At 34.6% G+C, this 25,790-nt stretch overlaps 1 protein-coding gene across 1 annotated transcript in view; it reads right to left on the bottom strand.

Annotated features, from left to right (window-relative positions):
- Nucleotides 1-25,790, bottom strand: part of Surf1 (surfeit locus protein 1) — a 152,456-nt gene that overhangs the window by 36,552 nt on the left and 90,114 nt on the right. The window contains exon 6 of the mRNA XM_090401424.1: nucleotides 9,450-9,497. Coding sequence (XP_090257550.1) covers nucleotides 9,450-9,497 — 48 coding nt within the window. The remainder of the gene's footprint in view (nucleotides 1-9,449; nucleotides 9,498-25,790) is intronic.

Below are 25,790 nucleotides of genomic sequence, written 5' to 3' on the forward strand. Positions count from 1 at the left end.
ATTTTAAAATTCCTTTAAAAATTAGAGAATTTTGAAATGCTACAATATTTTTAATTGCACTCTAATTTAAGTTTTTAAAAGTATTTAATTATTTTAATAAAATTATGAAACCATTGTTTTAATTCGTCATGATCTTGAACTAATTTGATCAGCCAATCACGTTTGGGAATTTTCCATGAGTCAGGCCTGAGAAGTAAACAAACCGTGCACCATTCTATATGCTACTTAAAAATTACACATTTAAGCCACACCCATTTCACTTTGGCATCAAATCGCTAACCTGAAATAGGGTTACTGTTAGTAATTTATAAGTTTTGTGCAACTTCCATTAAGTAATAAAAAATGCAAGGTTATAGGCTTGAGCGTTGCAGAGTGACCGTATTTTTTAAAGAATTTATAGGTTAATGTTTAGGTGGAACTTCTTTAATTAATAAATTTTAATTTCATCTTGAAAATCTAGTGTGCGCATATTTTTTGCTTTGTGCGCTAGTTGTAAAACGTGTGTGCACGCACATGCACACAGCCTTAGAGGGAACATTGGTTATATCCTAGTAATTTACTAACTTTTTATAATAGGGTGACAGCTGAGTTGTATAAAGGGAATGGCTATATGATGACATTGCTGGATTTTTGCAAAGGCGTTGGACAGAATACTATATGGAAGTCTGTTATGCAAATTGGAACTAATGGAAATGGATATGAAACTGGTGATATAGATACAAGGGTGGCTGATGGACAGATATCAAAAAGTCGTATATGGAAATCCAGAATCCAGGAAAAAGCAGGTAATTGGCAGTGTGCTACAAGGTTCTGTGCTTGGATTGCTGCTGTGCAATTTGTACATAAATGTGTAGGAAATAATTTGAAAGGAAATACGAGGTCTGATACAGAAAAAATGAGACTGTGCCTGTATCTCTTTTTATTTAACAAATTGAGAAAATCAACTACGATCTCCTTCAAAATAGTTCCCTTCTGAATTGACACACAGCTGCATATGATGCTGCCAATGTTCAAAGCAATTCCGCAGATCATTTTCTGAAAAGCTGTTGAGGATCTCTGTCGTTTTTGCTTTCGCATCTTCTACTGAAAAAATGGGTTCTTTTGAGCACCGACTTGATCTTTGGGAAGAGGTAGAAGTTGCAGGTAGCCAGGTCTGGCAAATAGGATGGGTGCTCAAGCACAGTGATGTCGTGATTTGCACCAAGACAACGCACCAGCCCACAATGCTTTGTCTGCTTCACAGACAAAGCATTGTGGGCTGGTGCGTTGTCTTGGTGCAAAATCCAACTGTTTCTCCACAATTCTGGTAATTTCTTTCTCATGTGTTCGTGAAATTTCATCAAGACTTCAAGCTAATAAAGTCAGGTAATACTGCTGATTTATCAACTGGCTGCTGGGAACCCATTCTGCCATTACAATACACTGGATATCAAAGAAAACAATCAACATGGCCTTAAACTTCGAATGATTCATGCGTGATTTTTTTGGTCTTAGAGATGTTGCTGACTTCCACTGCATTGATTGCTGCTCGGTTTCTGAATCATATGTAAATATCCAAGTTTTATCAAGTAATTACTAAATTCAACAAATCTGGTTCATCGTTAATGCACTGCAAAAGGTCAAAACACAGTTCCTTGCAATGTTATTTTTGTTCATCTCACAACATTTTTGGAACTATTTTTGCATAAACCTTTTTCGTGTTCAATTCTTCTGTTAAAATGCGTCGAACACTTTTCCTGTCCAAATGAACTTTCTCAACTACAGCTCGAATACCCAAACTTCTGTCTTTTCGAATCACATTTTGCACTTTTTTTAATGTTGTCATCAGTAACTGCTGTGTGTGGGTGGCATGGGAGATCATCTTTCATGCTTTCTCTGCCTTCCGAAAATCATTTGTGCCATTCAAAAATGCATGCACAAGACGTGCACTTTTCACCATAACCCTCAGTCAATAATTGAAAAGTTTCCATTGCAGATTTCTTCAGTTTCACAAGAAACTTGATGTTAACTCGCTGTTCATTCTTGCACTCCAACTTTTCTGACAGAGGGTAAGAAAACATCCATATTTGGACACGCATCCACTAGTACTGAGTAAAGCCATGGAGTTGAGCCTTGTCTCAGGGTGACAGGTTAGAACATGCTCTATAACCATCTCTTTGTCTCTTCCCTCCCATTCTCCATTCCCAAGCTATAGGGTTAGTCTCATTTTTTTTTTTTTTTGTGTTGGACCTCATATTCAGTTGTTTGCTGAACTGTGCAAAATTGAATAGCATTATAGTTAATCAATATGATGTAGAGAGCTTGCAGGATGATTTTTATAATAAATTTCCAACTCAGAGGACAGAATACCACATGAAACTCAGTATGCAAATTGGAACTAATGGGGATGGATATGAAACTGGTAATATGGATAGAAGGATAGCTGTAGTAAAAAGTAGCATATGGAGGAGCAGAATTCAGGAAAAAACAGTTCAGTAATTTGAACATAAATGTATAAGAATAATTTGAAAGGAAATATTCAATTGTTTGCTGATGATGCAAAATTGAGTAGCAGAATAGTTAATCAAGATGATGCAAAGAGGAGCTTGTAGGATGATTTAAACAGGCTGCCAATGTTAAAGATAATGCATGTTAGTTTAATGCAAACAAATGTAAAATTATGCATTTTGGGATGAATAGATTACAAGCTGTGTACCACACCGATGGAACTGTACTCCAAGAAAATGATTTTCGGGATTCTGGATGGTAGTAAATAGTTAAAGTTTAAAGGCATACTGTTAAGATTGCCACCGTGTTCATAGGGTTATTTGGACACTAAAAAATACACTTAAGCAGAGTTAAGGAAGTTATCATTTTTTATGTCTATATCTGAATTACTATGCTCATGTCTGGTAATCTAGATTTCTTGGGAAGAAGGAAGTGGTGGAGAGGATCCAAAGGCAAGTAACTAAGATGGCAAGTGATCTGTGGAATGCTCCCTATGATGATAGATTGAGAGTTTGTGGGTTGCAAAACTTACTTTTCAAGTGTACAAGAGAGGATATGATAGAAACATTTAAGTTACTAAAAGGATGCGATAGAATGGAAGCAGAGGAAATATTTCAGCACTTGGCTAAAAGGAACAGAACAAGAGGTCAGTCTGGAAATTGAGAAAGAATGTAGTTAACAAGTTTGTGAGGTCTATGTTTTTCACTTGAAGAGTAGTGAATGAGTGAAATGTGTTTTCTGAGTTAGTTGCAAGAGCTTTGTGTGTTAATGAGCTCAAGAAGAGGTACAATAGATATCGTGCGGATAGTTTGGATCTTCAATGAGCAAGAAGACCCAACCTATCCATGTGCCTGTAAAGTGGGTGTCTATATAATAATAATAATAATTATTATTTCTTCTCATATTTAATTTACTATCTTCATGGTTTTATTATTATTATTATTGTAGATTTTATTATTATTATTATTATTATTCAGGCCATCATGGAGTCAAAAGACTCATCGTGGGAAGTCCTTCCTAAGAACATAAAGTCTGTCAAGACTCATCGAGGGGAGGTCCCCCCCTAAGAAACACAAAGTCTATCATACCACTCTTTAAACTCATTGACTGTTCTCTCCCACCACTCCATCAGGCAATGCATTCCACGGTTCAACCACCCTCCATGCAAAGAAACCACTCCTTACCCTCTTGCTCACAGTTTCCTTTCGTAACTTCCAGGGATGGCCTCTTCTCATCACTCCTTCCCACTGTTCAACCAAGCGAAAGAACTCCCCAGTGTCAGCCCTGTAACCACCTCTCAACAGTTTAAAAGTCTCAATCATATCACCTCTCCTTCTTCTATCCACCAAAATCTGCAGTCCATATTCCCTCAGCTGATCCTCATAACTATTCTTGTACAGTCCTGAAACCATCTTTGTCATCTGTCTTTGTATCCTTTCCACAGTTAATTTATCCCCTTCAAATCCTGGGGACCAAATCTGAGAACAATAGTCCAAGTGTGGTCTGATCAGAGACTTATACAACGGAATGATAACCCTCTTATCTCTGCAGGTCAGTGTCCTTCTCATAATTGCAGCAATCCTCTGTGTTACCTTCACCACCTTTGCAATATGTCCCCTAAACTTCAGGTTTCTATCAATCATCAACCCCAGATCTCTTGTCTCCCCTACTTCCTCCAGTATAACTCCTCCCATAGAGTATGCAGCATCCCATCGATGTTTCCCAAACCTCAAGACCTTACATTTTGCTGCATTAAACTGACACTCCCATTCATTTGCCCATCTATCTAGCTTATTTAAATCCTCTTGCAGGGCTACCACATCTGCACTATTACTAATAATCCTTCCCAGCTTCGCATCATCCGCAAACAACTGAATATCCCCCTGCAATCCACTGGCTATGTCATTGATATAAAGGTTAAACAATATAGGTCCTAGTACTGAGCCCTGTGGGACCCCACTTGCAACTCTCTGCCTCCTTGAACCTGCTCCACCATACACAACTCTCTGATACCTATCAGACAGCCAATCCTCAATCCAGTTGACCAATCTGACATCCAGACCCATGTGCTGCAACTTAAATATCAGCTTATCATGTGGCACCCTGTCAAATGCCTTCGCCAAGTCTAAGAAAATTGCAGTATATGCCTTTCCCTCATCTAATGTTCTTGTAACTTTATTATAAAAGGCTAGCATATTGCTAAAACAAGAGCACCCTTTCACAAATCCATGTTGACTCTCATAGATAACATTTTTCATAGCAAATTTTTTGCAGCTATTATTTAATTTGAGTGATCATTCTTAAAGATGTGTTACACATTTATTTAAGAGGTTATTTATTTTAGATTAAAGAACTAGCACAATATCTTCTCTTCTATTTGAGTATCAGTTTAATATCACTTTTCTTAACATTCATGCTAGGCTGTATATCATATTGTATATCAGATGGGAGTTTGCTTGTCCATATATCTATTGTGTCCCTTCCATACCAGGCAGGTACATTTTTGAAAATTCATCAATACAGTATATTTATTGAATGTATATTTTTTAGTAGAATTTTTGTGTAAAATTTGTATTTGTGAAAACTATCTCCACAGCAGAAAAAAAGTAATTTTATTTTGTTTTGAGTTATTAAAAAAAATGAGCATTTGCTATTTAAAATATGTATTAAGAAATCAATTTACACTTAATGAAGTATATATGAATACCTAGCAAATATTCAATTTTATAAATATAGAATACTACATGATCTACCAAAAAAGCAATTGTTGCAATCATTTTTTTTTTAATTTTATTAAATGTGGCAATCTAGAGAATGAAAATATATGCTAGTTGTCTACACTGCTGTGAGCAAAACACATATTTTCTATGAACAAAAGATTTTTTTTTTCTTTGACATTTAATAAGCAGTTGCTTCAAGAAGGCATGGGGATGCTTTCCTCCTTGGAAAGAAAAATTTGCACAGGTTCGAACTATCAATCAATTTATTGAACTTGCAATGATTTTATACACTGGTGGTGAATACTAACATTAAAATGAAGGGCAGAGTTTTTTATTTCCCTTCTATACAACAATCCAAAAGAAATCAAACATTATGTACAACAGAACATGCTACAGTTAGCAATACTTTTATAAAATTATTAGACCCTTTTTGATTTCATTCATGAAAAAAAAAGAATCTAAATACCGTAATATGATATTTCATATATATTTCATACAGAAATATATATGAAATAAATAAAATCTGAGTACAGCATTCAAAATGCAGATTTTCATAAAAACTTCATGATATCTTTCCAAAAATAAAAAAAAAACAGAGAAAGAGTTGAGAAAAAAATTGAGAAAGAATTAACAAGTTTGCAAGGTCTACATTTATCACTTGCCAGCCTGGTTGGCCGAGTGGCTATCATACCTGCTCTCCAACCAACAGGTCACAAGTTCAAATGCCACCGTGGCATGGATTTTTGTGATTGTCTTTAGGTGGGAGATGAATTTCATCGTCCAGTGTGAACCACCACCTCGCTTATTGGAGGTCTGAAGTGGCTTGAAAAAGTTCCATATTTAGTCTCTAGAGCAGGTTTTTGGACTATGTAAAAATAAATAAAATTAATAAAAATGGGGAAAAAAAAATCCTTAGCCCATCCAAGGTACAAATGTACTATGTCATTCTCCCCAGATGAAAACAGCAAACCCTTGTATAACTGGACAATGCCCAGCCAACATGATATCTGATTGTGTTTTCCTATCATGTTTGATAGTTGTTTTGGCCAATATAGAATACAGTTTGATCATCTAAGTCCAAGCTTGCCAACTCATCTTCATTCATTCATTCAAGATCCAGAATACTTAGTATGGGAGAGTAATAATTGGAGACTAAGAAGTCCAGTCAGTTCTCTATGTTCCTTATAGTTTTTTCATATAATAACCACTTGTGTGGAATTCTTTCAAATGCCTCGGCAAAATCTAAAAGAATCATTATGCATCTATTCCCATTATCCAACTCTGGATAATGGGAATGGATGATGTTTGGGAAAAAACTGTCACTATACTGTAAACCATGACTAGATTGATAACTAAAAATTCATATGTATACTACAGTAATTAAATTTTTAATAACATGTAGATATTTCATCTTAAGTATCTTAATACATCATCAGTACAGTTATTACAAAAAATACTAGGAATTACATTCAAAGGAACAGCTAGTGCACACGGTTACATTGGAATCCTTTTATGTGTATAGTAGTGTGTTTGAGGACTTAAAAAAAAAGAGGCTGTAATTAAAATTAAAATATATGATAAATTTATTTTATACAATTGAGGATAATAATTTCCCAGACTTTTGGGATAGTTAGACAGTCATTATGGTTCCAATTGGGTCTTTGATGTAAGACTTCAGCACTTTCTTTATATAAATGCTCATGTTTATATAAGGATCTATGTAGCAGCTTGGTGTTTTTCCATTGGATCCTATAGTTAGGGTTTACAATTCCATGTTGTGCAAGGTCAGATTTGTGTGGTTTGATAAGACGGATGTGGTCTTGATGCTCAGAAATATGTTTACTTATAGATCTTCCTATTTGTCCATAGTTAGACATCATACATGGAACTTCCTATATGCCAGATAGCATCACAGATGAGAGTTTGTCTTTTGGAGAAGGTAGCAAATTGTGGATCTGGTTGACTGGTTTATAGGTGGCAGCGGGTTTGTATTTCTTTATAATTTTTGACAGACATTCCGAGATGCCTTTGATATATGTTATAAGAGTCCTACAGGCTTCTTTCTTGTCTGGGTTGATGTGCAGGGAAGTGGCTGATGATTTTTTGAGTTGTTTTTGGATTGTATCCATTTAATAAGGCTGTATCTTTAATAATTTCCAATTCTTTAAAGATTCTTCAGAGGAACAAAATTCACTATGTAATAGAGTTAATGACTAGATTGGTAAAACAAGACCTACCGTTAACAAAACCATGCTGTCTTCTATAAAAAGACCAATATGTTATCTATCCACCTCTGGATACAACGTCTCACTAACCTCTCTAAATACATCTACTCCAGAGATACAGACTGGTCCATAATTGGCTGCATGAGTGCTAGCTCTAGCCTTGTATAATGGAATTATCTTGCCCTTCTTCCACTCATTATTAATGTGTTTCATTGTTGAGAATCAAGTTAAACAAGGTTATGGACAAAGCTAATTCTCCAACATACTCCTTTAATATGCATGCTAATATCTCATCCAAACACACTGCTGCATTAGCATCAAGCTCTTGCAATATTTTTAACATCTCTATATTTTCGTCTAGATCCATCTTGGCTGCTGGATGACTAATGGGTATGTCTGGAACATATACCTTTACCAAAATGATGACTTAATAACTCAGCTATTTTCAATGTATTTAACTTTCTTTTCATCTGTATTTACTAACCTATTGAGTCATCATACAATGATAATCATTCTTCCTTTTACTTCTCTGTTATATAGTGCAAGAATTCTCCCACATTTTTTTAAACTTGTTCAGCCAACTTCTTTTCATAGTCTGATTTCAACTTTCTCACTATGATTGCCACTCATCTAGCCTGTTCTTTGTACTGCTCATAATGGGAGATCATTACATTTCACACAATACAGGTTATATAGCATTTTGTTTTTATCTAGCTCATGCTTTTAAATCTTTTCATCCATTTAACTCTCCTGAAATTAATTCTCCTGACAATGAGATGCAGTTTATAGCTTCCTTCAAATTGAAAACTTCTCATGTAGTCTGTTATAATCACCTACTTCAGTTACACATATGTCCCTTCTTAGTGAAAACTATTACATGCAATATCACTTCCCAAAACAAATATCAGTACACATTGTTCATTTCAAATTACGAAATAAACAGGAGTGTAAATATGTATAAAAAAGACTAAGAACAAAAAACCTGTAACATACATGACAAGCCAGTAATGATGACATGCTGGTCATTCTAAGTAATTTGTCATCAGCTTACAGAGGAAGTAAAGAGAAAGCTACAGTAGTTATGAGGTTGCAGTGATGCATTTTAGCCACTTTATATATTTTGTATATTTTTATATTCACTTTTATTTCATAATTTAATATTTTGCTGAATTACATTCATATTCTTGCTATTCCATATTCTAATTTATATCAATTTACCCCTTCATGCATTTTAGATTTTTAACTTTTTTGCATTATTTTCAATCTTATACTGTTTTTGGCCTTATCATACATTTGTACTAAAAATCCTTCAAAAATCTTGGCTTATAAAAATATCCAGATATGTTTTCATTACAATATATATATATATATTTTTTCAGAAGTTATTTAATTAATAACTAAAACAATCAGATTTAATAGTCTTGTGAATTAGTAACATTGGGGCAGCTACATTTCCACTTAAGCTATTCTATCTTAGAATGCTTGCATTTCATTAATGATTTTTAATTAAAAAAATTAATCACATGATTAAAATTTAATAATAAAGTTTCAAATAATAATAATTTAATAATAAAGTTTCAATTTATAATAATTTAAAAATTAAGTGAAAAATCCTTAATAAATGCAGAATGCTAACTTTGTAATTATACTTATATAAGTATTTATTTTATTTAGTATTATTTTATTTTTTATATTGAATAGCATATACTTATCATTTTGGGCTTTTTTTTTTTTTGGAATGGGAGTATGAATTATCTCAAAACGACTAAGGCTATGGAAAAAGTGTATTATGTGTGCTATGTGTTCTTTGATATGATTGTTTTGCAAGGAAAAATGGGATTGAGTTTCCAGGAATATACCTCTGCTCGCTCACCCCCTCCCCACATCATCACAGAGGAAGTAAGCTGATAGATCATAGTCTGGGTATAAGTGAGATGGTGTATATATAAACAAGTATAGTAATATCACATGCTAGTTATTAAGAAAAAAAAGCAAGAAAGAAAATCAGATAACTCACTTTTTCTGGGAGACGGATTAATCCAGTCAAATGTATTTCATCTGCAATCTACAAAAATAAAGACAGGTAAATCTGTGCAAACCTTTATCAAATTAATTGAAATACTATGTGAATTTGATGGATAGAATATTAATTTTACTAACAATATGAAATAAAACCCCTTTTTTTACACTTTTCAGGGGACTGATGGAAAAAAGTGTAAATAGCAGGAAATGTAAAAAAAACATTAAAAAAAAAAGGCTAAAAGATGACTTACTGCTAGCATGTAAGTCTACATACTAGATTACAAAATTTAATAACTGAAAATAAATTTACAATTACATTTATCTATTTAAAAAATATTTAATTGTTGATTGTTTTTGCTTTTCGTTTTTTTTTTTTTTTTTGACATAACGCCAGATTGCTTTGCATTGGGTTCAATGCTTGACCTGATTTTTACTATTGTGTTCAAAGTGGACACGGAGAGTCCAAGATCTTTTGCTTAATGCTCACGTGTTCCAGCATGCCAATCTACACGGCACAGAATTGCAATCTTTTCTTCTACAGAAATACATTTTCTGTTTTTTTTTTTCCATGTTACTAACATGAAAAAGAAACTTGAAAGCAACTTTCACACACTAAATTACGTAGCAGAAAAATCATGGTATCGCTCATCACTACATTACTGCTGCAAGCATGCAGTCACCGTGATGATGGAAACAAAACTACAGCCGAAAGCAATGCCTATGGAACAGAAATGCAGAGATTTCCACAGAAATCGATTCGAAAATCAGTATTGTCACCCGAGAAAAAACGCAAATCACAGGAAATAACGTCAACATCAAGGTGTTAATGGCGGGAAAACAATATATCATAAGAATAGGTCTTAAGATGGGACCAACAGAAAATGACGTAAATGGCAGGAAAACGTAAATTGCGGGAACGCAAAAATGGGGTTTTACTGTAATATTAATTTATAAAAAAAAATATTCACACTCTTTTCATGTCAATGGAAATAAAATGCATTCACAGTATATAATCACTGTGAATGCTTCAATTTCAGTGACTTCTCAGAAAGATCTTAATATCTTTCTGATAATAAATGTTTGTAATTAAATCTGATTCAGTCTTTTGAGAATTCTATGATAAGTAAATTTTGTTCTTTGGCATATGTAGAATACATATATCATTCAAACTGGACTTATCTGGGTTCTCTTTTTCATTAGCATCACAAAATATTCAGGGATATGATATCCCTAAATATTTATGCTGGAGCAATTCAAGAGATTAAATACTCCAGCAAATACAAAACAAGCATATTTTTAAATATGTCACTGCAATACTGATGACATGAGCATCTGTAGCTCAGTCGGTTTTGACGATGCCCTTTGGTTGAATAGACATGGGTTCGAATTCTTTCTAAGATGTGAAGAACCTTGATTGGGGTTTTCAACTGAGGTGAGTTAGCCAGTCTCCTTCATAAGTGGCAGGGTTTTTTCCTTTCGGAAACTTGGGTTTTTCATCCTGCAAAGCAGGCAAACTGACCTTTAGAACACATGCAATTAACAGGCATAATAACAATGACCTCATTGCCTAAGCTGCTTCAGCTGTAAATTCAGATAAACCAAACTGATGATACGGATCAATAATTATGAACTCATAAATCACAATAAGTTTTCTGTAAAAAGTACTTAATATAGTTAACTAACTTACATGCACCAATTATCCATTATAAAATAGATCCTTTTCACTTTAAAAGTGTACAGTGTTCTATAGATTTTAGTCATACACATGCAACAATATATTTGAAGTTTTTTCCCACTTGGTTACACTATAATAAATTTAGTTTAATCCTTCGGATTTAATCTTGCGGACATGTTGCTTTGTATTATGGGAGATACTAAGACAAGTGACGAGAGCTTGGTCCTTCTTTACCACGAGTTGCCTCAGTCCTGAAGATACTTCGGGAGCAAACTTTGTTTGTTTACACTTGGATAAAGGAGTAAACTAAATTTATTATAGTCTAACCAAGTGCAAAAAAATTTCCAACATCTTTCTCTAAATCCAGAGTAATTTAATAATAAGGTGAGACACCTTTTGGCAACTCGCATAGGTAAATATGACTTCTCCATTACTTCCACCTTAGTATCACCACCTCTGGGTCTGGCTCTCACTGATTAGACTTCAATAAAGATCGAAACCAGTCTGGGAAGTGGCCCTTCCCTTAATGCATAACATTATACATGTCTGCAAGGAGATGTGCTTTGCATTATGGGAGATACTAAGACAAGTGATGAGAGCTTGGTCTACCTTTACCATGAGTTGCCTCAGTCCTGAAGATACTTCAGGTGCAAACTTTGTTTGCTTACACTTGGATAAAGGATTAAACTAAATTTATTACATGCCACAATACTAGATAATTTTAAATTACTGTAAAGTTTTCCCCAGCAATATCTTCTATATACACAGGTTAGCTGAGCCCATGCATGCAGGTATACTGGGATAGAAAGGCAAACACAGACTGAGTATGAATGGTGGAATCCTAAGGTACTAAGATGCACCTTGCATGGGCGTGATGATAGAAACTAGCTGAAGGTCTCATGACAATAGTCTTCCAGATTTTAGATAAAGTGAGGCAGCCAAATTTGTTGAGACTTGGCATGTAATTCTGGCATATATTTTTTCCTAGAATCTGTCTCAGCATTACAACGTACTCCAAATCTCAACAAATTTAGCTGCCTCACTCTGGGATACCATCATCATGAGACCTTCAGCTGGTTTCCTTCATTGCACTCATACAGGGCACAGTCAGGACTGTAGAATCCTGCATGAATAGCAAGATTATTACAAGATCAAATAAAAAAATAAAAAAATCAGCTAACACCTTTTATTCTCATATAGGAGTAGGCAAGGCCGTTGATGAGAGCTTGGCCCACCTTTACCATGAGTTGCCTCGGTCCTGAAGATACTTCAGGAGCAAACTTTGATTATTACAAGATTATAGTTAATAAATTTAGTTAGTATTTATCACCTGTACATGTGTATTTATTCTGTTATACATTAACAAAATCCAATATGTTTTGTGTACTAGATTTTTTATTTTTCAACTGAGATAGAAACACTGAGTGTAACCAGACCAGTACATGGAATAATAGTCAAGTTGAAAAAAGAATATTCCAAAATATCTAACTCATATTACTGAGATATATGCAATTTAGGTTTCTTGGAAATACAATGCTGCCCAATAGTTATTTTAGTAGTGAGAATATGTTTCATAGGGAGCATATACAGTATTTCCTTACGTTATAGTGAGCTACACTTCAATCAATGCATTCCAGCTATTCTTGGAATTTTTTTTTTTTTTTTTTTTTTTTTTTTTTTTTTTTTTTGCTAGAAAACCTTTGTAGATATAACTGAGTTAACTCTATTAATAGCATATGCCTACTGTTGGTTTACAAAAAAAGTACTATCCCAGTCAAACTATATTATGAAGTCAAATGGACATAAAGAAAGAATGGCAAAAAGTATAAAGATGCTTTAACTGCACAAAAACTAGTTCATGAAGTTACTTATACATAACATAGATGAAAAGAAATAATAATAATAAATTTAGTTTAATCCTTTATCCCAGTGAGAGCAAACAAAGTTTGCACCTGAAAATATCTTCAGGACTGAATATATAGTGTTGTACTATCTTACCTTGGTTAAGTAGTACAACACCAGGCAACTTGTAGCAAAGATGGAGCAATTCAACATAGATGAAAAGAAGAATAAACTTTTTTCTTTTTTTTTTTTTTTGTAAAGTATAATATACTACTCAACTAAGTGAAAAAATTAACCGTAAATTTAGAGTACAGTCAGAATGTGATACACCATTTATTTTATTTTATTTTTTTGTAAGTTTTCTTATAAAATGACTTCTGGTCAAGGCAAATTCTCAAGTACTATTATATTTCAGAATTTATCTGCTTACTAATGAAGAAAATAAGAAATGCAACTGGTATTAAGCAACATATTATTATTTATACTAGACCTCCATGGAATCAAAAGACTCATCATGGGAGATACACACTGTTACATACAAAGCTTATCAAACTGTGCTTTAAACTTATTCATTGTGACTACATTCACCTCACTGTCATGCAATGCATCACCAACACTCATAAACTACTCTCTATGCAAAGAATCTCCTTTGTATGCTCTTGTTCACATCCTCTTTATACAGTTTCCAGGGATGGTTCCTTTTTCTACCCTTTCTTCCATTCTATAAAAATTTCTTCCACATTAACCTGATAACAATCCCTTACCAACTTAAACATCTCAATCATATCCCCCCTCTTCTATTCATGAGCTCTGCAAATTGCATTCCCTCAATCTATCTTCATATTCCACATTCCAAGTTTACAACTTTAGCCAGTCTTCTCTAGACACTTTCTAATATATCCTCATCACCATTCAAACCAGGGGACCAAATGTGTGTACAATAATCCATAAGAGGGTGGATCAGGTCTTATACAATAATCATAACTTCTTTATTTCTGCACATTAAGGTCCTCCGCAACACTGCCGTAATCTGATGTGATGACTTCACAACTTGTGCAATGTGACTCCTGAACTTTAGATCCTTGTCCACCAGTACTCCAATGTTTCTTTGTCTCCTCAACTATCTCCAAAATTTCCCCACCAAGTGTATATTTTACATCCCCTTGTTGGCTACCAAATTTCAGAACCTTACACATTGCCACACTGAGCTGACAGTTCCATACTGCTGCCCACTTGTACAATCTATTCAAGTCTGTCTGTAAGGTCACAACATCTACTTGATTCCATATCACTCTCCCCAGTTCTGAGTTCTGCATCCTCTGCAACAACTGTATATTAATGATATTATGATCCATCATAATATCATTAATATACAAGTTAAACAACAATAGCCCCCAAAACAAATCTCTATAGCACACCACTAGTGACTTTTTTCTTTTGGGATAGCATATCCCTATACACAACTTTCTAATTCCTATATGGCAGATAGTCACCAATCTAGCATCCAGTCCTATCTGACCCAATGTATTTAACAACTTGTTTTGTGGCAATCTATCAGGAGCTTTTGTAAAATCTAACATACCAATGTATGTGCATCTCGCTTGTTTATAACATCACCTTGTTATAGTACATAAACAAAATGGTAAAATATGACCTCCTTTTAACAAACCCATGCTGACAAGCACAAAGAATACCACTGTTACAACCCACTTTTGTATCATAGCTCTCACCAACTTCCCCAATACCTCAACTACAATTCCAAATATACAGATCTGTCTATAATTTAAAGCCTTAGCCTTATCACCACCTTTATGAAGTAGAACAATTTTATTCCTTCTTTGGGACTTGTGCTGTTACAAACTCTTGTTAAACCAGTAAGACAAGGGTGACAAGTTTGCTTGTCGCCATTCCAGATTTCAGACATCTTCCAGATTTCATGTTTAAGCTCCTCATTCATCCATTTTACACCTACCTGAATACATTCTCACATTGATGCTGTTATGTATTTCTTTGTCACTTCCCAAACAACATTTATTTCCTTACCACTCAACTCCTCATTCCATGCTATACCTCAAGCTGTCTCCTAAGCTTGTCATAACTGCCACTCTTATTATTATTATTAAGTGACACCTCCTGGGAGTCCAAAGACTCATTGAGGCAGGGTACACACTCCACAACTCTCCATCTCCACCACTCAAATCCACCAACCGCAACTACACCAACGCTATCTACTGCTGACCACCACCACTAGTATTTCCACAGACAATCACAAACATCCATGCCCACAGTGGTATTCGAACCCACAGCCTTTTGGATGGAGAGTGAATATGCTAACCACTCAGCCATCCAGGTTATAATTCACCATACATCCTTTCCTCACAGAAATCTTTATGGCTAGTCACAACCATTTGTCATCAGTTCATGATTACTCCTACCAACCGAAGGGAAGTACAACTCTCCACTCATAATCACATCCTCTATGAAATGATCAGATCTAAAAAACTCTCGAGCCTTGCATGTCTCGCTTTACAAACTTCCTAAGATAGTTATCTCTCAAGAACTCAAGAAATTCCTTATTCCTAAATGCTATCTCTTTCTTACAATCTATCTTACCATAATTAAAATCATCCACAACAATCACCCTTTCCTTGTTCACTAACTAAAGTTGCTCATACAGGAAAACCTCGCTTAATGCGAATTCGATATGCATGATAACTAGTTAGTGTGATTAAGTGAAAATACTATTTCCTGCTTTAGTTAGAGATTCATCAGTTAGCACATTTTTTTACATCATGTGAAATTTTACATTACCTAAATTTTGCCAATCTGCAGCAAGCAGAAAAGCTGGAAGTTATTAAGAGATATGAAAGTAGCGCTAGTAATACAATGACTGTGTGAGACCTGGGATACAGCAAGTCTACAGTTTGGACTATATTAAATAAGAGCAAAGAATACAAAGAACAAGGAAGGTTGCTACTGGTTCTTTAAGCATACAGCTCACCAAAATAGAAGCCATTCAATGATCGAGATGGAGCATCTTCTATTACTCTGGATTGAGGATTGTAACCAAAAAGAAATACCTCTCAGTACATGGAATATTCAGGCAAAAGCTTTCAATATTTTTACCTCACTGAAAGAGACCAAATTTCAAGAAGAATGTGAAAGCTTTACTACAAGTTTAGGATGGTTTGACAGTTTTAAAAATTGAGCTGGACTATATAACTTAAGAATAACTGTGGAATCTGCTAGTTTCCTGAAGAATTGCTAAGGATAATTCAAAAGGGTAATTACGACGATCAGCAAATATTCAATGTCGACAAAACTGGTCTCTTTTGGAAGCATATGCCAACAAACACTTTCCTAGCTAAAACTGAAGCATCTCAACCAGGATACAAAGTATCTAAAGATTGTCTTTTATTTTTATTTTTAAGCTTTTATTAGGAGGCAATGCATAGGCTTTAAACTCAAGCCAATGTTAGTTTATCGTGCATACAATCCAAAATCTAACATTATTGAAAAAAATCAGCACAATTGGAAAAGAACTTGGATTTAATGAACTGGATAATGAAGATGTGAGAGACACTTGCTCAATTCCCATGCAGAACAGTTAAGCGAGAATGATCTCCTTCAACTAGAAGAACAGCATGCATGCATGTGAAGAAGAAGCACTGTGAACAAGAAGAGAATGTTATGACTAAGAAGCTAACTGCAAAAGAACTTAGTGTTTTCAATCACATTGAGCATGCTAAGGAAATTTTGTTTAATGCTGATACTAATATGGAATGAAGCTTCAAAGTCTGCCGAAATCTTGATAAACTGATCACTAGCTATTGCAAATTGCATGAGAAGATGAAAAGGTCAAGCACGATTCAAATATCTTTACTTAATTGTTTTGTAAAAAAGTAGCTCAATTAAACGTTGACACATCAAATGACAATTTAAGCAATCGATTTTTATTAATTTTGATGATTTTATCCTCTAATATAGAGGATATTAGAAATTTACAGTATCTTATACTGCCAATTTTTTTCCAAATTTATGCTAAATGATGGATGAATTATAATTATTCCTATTGTTTATTGTATTTGCTTAGTGCTCATTAATTGATGGATTAATTAATCGTGTTAAGCGAGGTTTTCCTGTACATTTCTTCATTGCCCTCCTCCACATTCCCTAGACTATAGCAACATTCAATTAAATATTGCTTCCTGTCAACCTTCACCACACACCATACTGCCTTAAAACCATTGCCACTATTTCTCTCTTTCATGTCTACCATATGTGTTCTATAATGATCACCCTTCACTTGTTCACTAACCCAAGTTGCTTATGCATTTCTTCATCAACCTTCTCCACATTCCCTGGTCTATAGCAACATCCAACTAAATACCTCTTCCTGTCAACCTTCACCTCATACAATACTGCCTCAAAACCATTACCACTATTTCCTTCTTTCATGTCTACCATATGTGGACTTAATTCACCCGCTATCATCATCAGCACTCCCCACTCTCTATCCTCGTGAAAAACATCATCCCTTCCATTTCAATTCTTATCAGGATATCTTCATCCAACCATGTCTCACTTATTCCAAAAATTTTTAGGTAAATAAATTCAATTTGCGATGATTATAGCATTTCAGAAATAAACACAGTGACTCACTTTTAAGTCTTACCCATGTCCAATCATCTTTATCACAACTTACCTTATAGATCTCAGATTCAACTACCTAGGCCATTACATTTCTATGCTGATCATTTCCATACACACATTCATCACCACTTCCAACATTCATCCTTACATTTTTCTTATGTTCAATCAAATCATTTGTTCCCACAATCGCTACTTGTTCTCTCTCTCTCTGTCTTTTGCTCTTTCATTTCTCATATCCAAAGCACCAATTATCTTGTTAATTCTTCCTCCTGAAAAACAGTCCTTATGGACTCTCTCATTAACCACATCTCTAATAATGGAATTTCCATATACATTGCTATTCTCGAGTCACTTATCACATCTTTTTCTCTGCTTTCTTTCATTCTCTCCTTTTGTACTCTTTCATTTGTTTTTGCCAAAACTTCAAATATCATGTGCATATTCCTCATTTCATTTCTCATTCTGAACAACTTGTTTTTCAAATCTTAATTTCTGGCAAATTTCACTATCCGTTGTTTCCACAGTCACACTCCTCTCATTCTGATATTCCTTTCTTTCACTTCCCCACTCTTGCTTGCTTCCATTTTTTCATTCCTACTTTTGTTCGCTGCCAAAATGTCTATTATTTCTTCATTGTACATTCTTTCATTCCCACAGTCTTGCTCATTTTCGTTCTGTTATTCATGCAGTCTTTTGAACCCACATTCACACTAGCCTTCAGTCTGTTTCAGATTTGTTGATAACTCACAGTTCACACTTCCAACAACCCATACCTTCGACCATCTCCTGTTCAGTCACTCTACAAACACATCTTTCATATTTCGCTATATGTACATGTTACACTCATGACATTGAACCCCTCTCCAATAATCTACATTGTTAATTATATCTGATCTTCATGCTGCATGGCATACATTTCTTGTTTGTACTTCCATTTTGTTTTATTAAAGGCAAGCTTCAAAATTCAATTTAAAAAAAAAAAAAGAAAAAAAAAGTAGCAAATTCACGAAGCTCCACAATCTTGCAGTTGGGCTAAGTGCTTTCAAAAATAAACAATATTCTACTAAAATGTAACGAATATCGCCAATTACCACTAAAAGCAGCACTCTTCTTTTCTGGAGCTCCTTATCAAAGACCTGGTTCATTACAGTCCTCTAGAGGCCAAATTCCAATGTGGCTGGCCTATTGGCCAAAGAGGTAACACATCTGCTCTCCAACCAACCAAGATACAGGTTTGAATCCTGCTATATGCATGTAGGTTTGTGATTGTCTTTGGGTGGTAGATGAATTTCATCACTCAGTTTGAGACCAGCCCCTACTTACTGAGGTGTGAAATGGCTCGAAAAGTTCCATGTTTGGACTCGAGTGGTTTTCTGGATTATGTAAAAAAATAAAATATTAATAAAAATATATTACTTTTATATATATAAAGTATAATAAAAATAAATATGCAGATGGGAGTTACATAACAAAGGTAATATATATTGGCCTGGTTTGGTGAGTGGATAATATCCCTGCTCTCTAACTAACCAGGCTGTAGGCTTGAATTCTTCTATGCCATGGATATCTGTGAATGTCTTCTTAAAGCAGGGAGGTGGTCTTGCAAAGCTCCAAGAATATTTCACTTGTCTATAGTGAAACTTATTTCTAGTGAATAGTACTAAACTTGATAGAGTTTACCAACCTTTCATGGGTGCAATTGACACAAAATATAACTATTTATATATCTATTGAAATAGTGTGAAGTCATGTGTTTTTATGTTCCTGCATTATTTTGTTTTATACATTATCATAACTCTCATTTCTTTGAGCGTTATTTATTTAGAAAGCTATTATATGTATAGATTTAAGAAAGTTTTAGATGGGACAATTTTATCTTTGCTACTAGCAATGTTAGACTGTCTTTCGTTCAAATACTATAGTTTCATCTTGTATCTCTTGGTGGACACCTAAAGTACTTGCTCCAAGTGATTGAATTAGTGACTATGGCAGCAAGACTCATTACTTCAATTGAACAAGAAACCAGAGATCATTGCCACTTCACACCAAGGACAAGACTAACTATTTCACTACTAACGTAGCAGCAAAAACTAAAACCTTATTGTCAACTAAAGGGCTGCCTTTCACACTTTGATAATTTTCTAATATGATACCATATTAGGAAACCTCAGACTGAATAACACCTCAGGGCAACCAACCATACCAACATTATTTTTGTTACTAAAGAAAACACTCCTTTGGAAAAGTATATGATGGTGATGGTGATTGCAAAGATCATACTATCCAAATATATCAGTGATGTATCCTATGTAGCAGGAATAACATAAGTGTATATCAGCTACACTTTCATGGGCACAAATCAAATAGTGCCACAAAAGAAAGAAAGAAAGAGTGCCACAAAAGGATATTGATGGCAGCCTATATCACCCAGATGTGATTCCGAAAGCACTAGACCTGATGAAAGTAATGGTATTAAATGCCCACCCCTCAAAGAAAAAAATCCTTCATCAATTTCTCAGAGGATTCTTAACAAGATACAGTTTGGTTATTGGAAAAATATGCATGCTGTCAGCAGGCCACCTCAAATTTGCTCACACCAGATGTTTTCAGAGACAAGCAGGAAATACTTCCAAATATTCCCAAAGATTCACTAAACGACTTGTCAAAGATCATCAAGAGTGACATAAATGGAATCATGTACAACTTCTATTTATCTATATCCCTATGCCTCCAGTGGCACAATAACTGGTACCTCAACCCAGAGAACCACTTGTCAGAAACAGAGTAGTAGAATAAAACAACTACTCATGAGAAAAAGCAAAGTATGGCAAAAAAAATGTTAACATCACCAGAAACATCTAAACCTATACAAGAAAAGGATAACTGCAGTCAAGAAGATCCATCCCAACTGGAAACTTCAGTTGGGAAGGCGAAAGCAGATCTTTATTTGTCCATAATTTTCAAACCATACCTTAATACTAAACAGTTTATTTCTCCATAATAAAAAAACAATAATAAAAACTGACATAAGGATTGTTTAAACAATAAATTACATGATAACCAAGTAATTAACTTTAATGAAAGTACAGATATTTTGTACTGAAAATAACAGTACAATACCAGTGTGTTGAAACAAGCAAATCAAAGAACAGAAATACAAGGTCCCATGTGGGTACACCTGTAACCCCCATCAGGCACGTCTCCTGGTGGCAGATCGGGGAATGCTCATCATAGTTTACTATGAAGGGTAGGAGGGAAATAAAATACCTCCTGTGGACAAACAGGATAGCACTTCTCTCATAGGCCAGTCTGGAGGCCTCGAAGATGGCAGTCCCACTACCAGACTCAGGTGCTGAAGGCTAATCCCTTACACACCTTAAAATTTCACACATTAAAAGAAATAACAAAGAGATAGCTGAACTATCTAAATGGTTAATGACAAAGTAGGAAAAAAGGTACATGAGATATGGAACATGTAAAATTAAAAGCTTACATGGAAAAGAAAATGAATTAATAGATGAATCTAAAAAATTGAGATTGAATCTGCTAGCAGTCACAGAAACAAAAAAGAAAGGTTAAGGTTGCCTTTCGACTATGCCATCATAAGCAGATCTTACTGGAAGTATACAAAAAGCAAGAGTCTATAGAAGTCCTGAAATAGGCAGTGACCACTACTTGTTAGTACAGGTAACCCTCGTAATAACGCGGATGTTAGGTTCCACAGAAATGCCGCATTATATAAATCGCGTTTTGAGAGACTCAGATCACATAGAGAAAGTATGGTTATGTTCCGAAATCGTTTTTTTTTTAAATTATATAAACAATGACATATCCAACAAAAATTTTTTTATTTAATTCAGGTAATTCATGTAAGTTAAGAAAACATAAACGATGAAACAAAATATATAGCATAAATTTATAAAAATACAAATTATATGTAAACTTCATTGCTCATAATGCATAAATGTTTTAGGCAAAATAAAATGCATAATTTAATCATCATCACTGTCTTCAAAGCGAACATTTCGTAGATGTTCTTTATTTATGAGTGGCCGTACATCATCACTCAAAATCTCTTGGACATCATTTGTATAATTCTCATTGCATACTTCAGCTGATTTAGTTATCAAGAAGTCAGTAATAAGAACTCACTTACCACTATGCTGCAATTTTTTATTAAGTTCATAATATGGAGCTAAACAAATATCCAATTGTCTCGTGAATTTTCTGGAGCGCTAAATTGAGGGATCATTATCTGTAAAATAACTTCCTAACTTTCTTGATAAGTCCAATCCTTCTGCTAATTTCTTTAAACTGAATTCTTTAATGGATTCATCACTCAGAATCTTTGGCAGAACTCCCCCTCCCCACATTTGGTTCGACGTCATCTATTAATTGTACCAGTTCCTCCATTTCCCCCATCAATTAATTCACTAATTTTGTTTTCAACCATATCGCAAAAGTCCTATAAGTGGCCATTACTATAAAAATAAAATTTTTACATAAAAAAAAAAGCATTCTATTGTATGTAACTCACCAGAAACTAAAGTGCTCAGCTTGAGAAGAACACACTTATGATTTTTAATGTACTTTCTTGGCAGAAAACGAAGACAATTTTCAACAATTTTCAACAATAAACACCGGTTAGCATACAGGCAAAACAAAAACGCTACAGCAAAAAAGGGAATATCTATAGTTTTTATTAAAAACGGGCCAAAATTGACATTTTTATTAAAACGACGGGACGGCCGGGAAATATGAAAGAAACAGTACTACATAAAGAAACGAAACTACACAAGCGATATGGGTAGATGCAAATTTAACGAAGATAAAATTTGATTTTTAAGTCACGCGGTGAAAATATATGAAAAGATAAAGGGTTACTACAATCTGTAGACTGTATTATATCGAAACAAACCATGTTGTATAAGTACTGTGTTATACGAAGGCTACTTGTATTGGAAACAATACACAAAATAAAAGTTGAAAATTGTAGAAAAAGTAGCAAGGGAATAAATGTTAAGATAAAGAACTACAAACTAAAGAAAGAAGAAACAGCCATTGAGTATAAAAGTAAAATAGAAGAGAAGATAAAAGAACTAGAAAAAGAGATATATGAAGACCAAGATGTAGAAAGCCTATGGTACAGGTTTAAAACATTTCTAGAAACAAGCAAAGAAATTTGTGGTTATCAATAAATAATAAATAGAAGAAACATAAAACACCCTGGTGGACTGAAGAACTAAATGAAGAAATTAAAAAGAAAAAGCAATTGTGGAAGAGAGATATAACATCAAAGCTGCAAGTTGATAGAGAACTATACAACCAAAGAAATAAAGTTAAAACCTCAGTGAAAAAAGAGAAAAGAAAATGCTGGGAAGACTTTGGACATACTTTAGAACAAAATTTTAAAGGAAACCAAAAACTTTTCTATAACGTTTTTAGAAAATGGGATCAGAGAAAGAATGCCCCATAAAGTTTATCAAAAATAAGGATGGAAAGTTACTCACAAATCCTGAAGACATCATGGAAAGGTTGAAACAGTACTTCCAGGAATTATTGGAAAATACAGGACACAAGACATGCAAGCAAAATAGAAGATGATCAAAGTGAGGAAATTCATGAAAATGAACTGTTAGCAGCAATAAATAAAATAAAACTGGGCAAATCAGCAAGTCATGACCAAATAACACCAGAAATGGTAAGGCATTTAGGAATGAAAGTCATAAAATTTCTTTTACATCTATTCAATATCGTATGGAAAAAGAAAATTATTCCCAAAGACTGGGAAGTAGCAATAAGAATCCCTATATTTAAGAAAGGAGATAACCATAAATATAGGGGTGCTTAAGGGTCAAAGCTGTATAACTGAGAGGAGACCTCCACATAGCCTTTAAAGGAATGCAGAGAACCGACCAGGGCTTCTGACCTAATGTCCAATCCTCACCTTCTCGTGGTGCACCCTGTTGGGTATCTACTTTGATACTGAACGAACGAGGATGGGCTGGCAATTTGGGATTTAGCCGACCAAATTGTATTCTTATTGGTTAAACCAAAATAAAAAAATGATGGTACAACATGACAAAATTTCATGCTGGCTGGGGCGTCGCCCGGTTAAACAAGGCCCCCGTTGTTTTCGCCAGGGAACCAGGGCGAACAGCGAAAAGTCAGCTACTGGAACAAATCTGAAAACAAACCCCAACTCAACATCACCAGAGTTAAAGATCGGTACTATAAATGTAAGAAGCCTGAATGGCAAAGAAATGGAGCTAGCTGAGGAATTAGATAAGTACCAGATCGACATAATAGGGGTGACTGAAACAAAAAAGACCAAAACTGGTGAGATCTTTCTGAGCAATAAATACAAAATGTTATATTCAGGCAATAATAATCAAGGAAAAGAAGGAGTAGCCATAGTATTCAACACAAAATACGAGGCTAATCTTCTTGAATGGCAGTCAGTCTCAAGTAGAGTAATGTGGGCAAATATGAGAATGGGGAACTGGACAATGAGACTTATTTGTGCCTATGGTCCCACAGAAGGTTCTACTAAGGTAGAAGTGGAGGAATTTTTTGAGGCTTTAGAAAAAGCAACTGACACAATGAAAAAGGAAAAGTTGGTCCTTGTTGGGGATCTAAATAGTAGAGTAGGAAATGACTGTGAGACATACAAAAATATTTTGGGAAAATTTGGAGAAAAGAGCAAAGCTAATAATAATGGCAAATATCTGTTGGATTTCTGCTCAGGACATGGACTGGTTATTACTAACACCATGTTCCAACATAAAAATGTGCACAAATTCACATGGAGAGAAGAGGCTAGGAATAAGAAAAGTCTCATTGACTATGTTATTGTTGATAGTGATGTTTTCTCCCTGGTGCAGGACACCAGAGTGTACAGAGAATTTGAAATTGGAAGTGATCACTATTTAGTCTTGAGCAGGATAAAATTGAATTTCATATTGAAAAGAATAACATGTAAGAAAGTTTTAAAGCGAATAAAAGTTGAGCAGCACTCAGATGTAAACTGTAGACTAAAATACAGAAATATTATTGAAAAGAAAATGAAAGAGTTTGAGAACAGGAATCAAACCTTGGAGATTCAGTGGCAAACTCTGAAGGAAACATTGATTGATTCTGCCAGAGAGGCATGTGGTGAGGTTGTGTGCAAAGATAAAAAAATCAGAACTCCCTGGTGGACACAGGAAGTTAAAGAGGCAGTGAAGGAAAAGAAGAAAGCATATCAAAAGTTCCTGGCAAATAAGTCAGCTTTTACTCTTACAGAATACAGAGACAAATGTAAGAAAGCTAAACAGTGTGTAAAACTAGCTAAACAAAAGTCATGGGAGGACTTTGGCAAGAATATAGAAAATAAATATCAAGAAGGTGGAAAAATATTCTGGAGGTTGTTGAAGAAGCTTAGGAATGGAGGAAAGAGTGCTGTAAAAGGAATTAGAGATGATAAAGGTGAAATGAAAACAGGAGAAAAAGATATCCTTGAAGTATGGAGTAATTACTTTGAAAAACTGCTAAATGAAACAAGCAGTGATGACAGCACAGTGATAAAAAACACTGACCAGGCATGCAGTCAGGAATACATATCCATACTTGAAGTAGAAAAAGCCATCAAAGGCTTGAAATGTGGAAAGGCAGCAGGAGTAGATGATATTCGACCAGAAATGCTGAAGTATGGTGGTATAAGAGTCTTACAGTGGCTGCACTGCATAGTTCAGAAAGCCTGGACAGAGGGACGAATTCCCGATGATTGGAGTAGAGCTCTCATAGTACCCATATATAAAAAGGGAAATAAAACTGAATGTGAGAATTACAGAGGTATTTCCCTACTGAGTGTTCCTGGCAAGATCTATGCAAGTATACTTGAGAAACGGTTGAGAAGAATTGTGGAAGAAAAGCTTGGTGAAGAACAAGCTGGATTCAGGCCAAATAGAGGCTGTCAGGATCAGATCTTCACTTTACGACAAATAGTCGAGAAAGCATGGGAATATAACAAAGATCTGTATTTAAGTTTTGTCGATTTGGAAAAGGCATATGACAAGGTGCCAAGAGAGAAGCTATTCAATACGCTGCAGTTATATGGTGTCAATGGGGCATTATATCAAGCAATACTGAGTCTTTATTTGAGTTGTGAGTCAGCAGTTAGAATTG

The sequence above is a fragment of the Typopeltis vanoorti genome, chromosome 12 (genome assembly GCF_054136105.1).
Source record: "Typopeltis vanoorti isolate ZY-2024b chromosome 12, IOZ_Tvanoo_1.0, whole genome shotgun sequence".
Taxonomy (NCBI): Eukaryota; Metazoa; Arthropoda; class Arachnida; order Uropygi; family Thelyphonidae; genus Typopeltis; species Typopeltis vanoorti.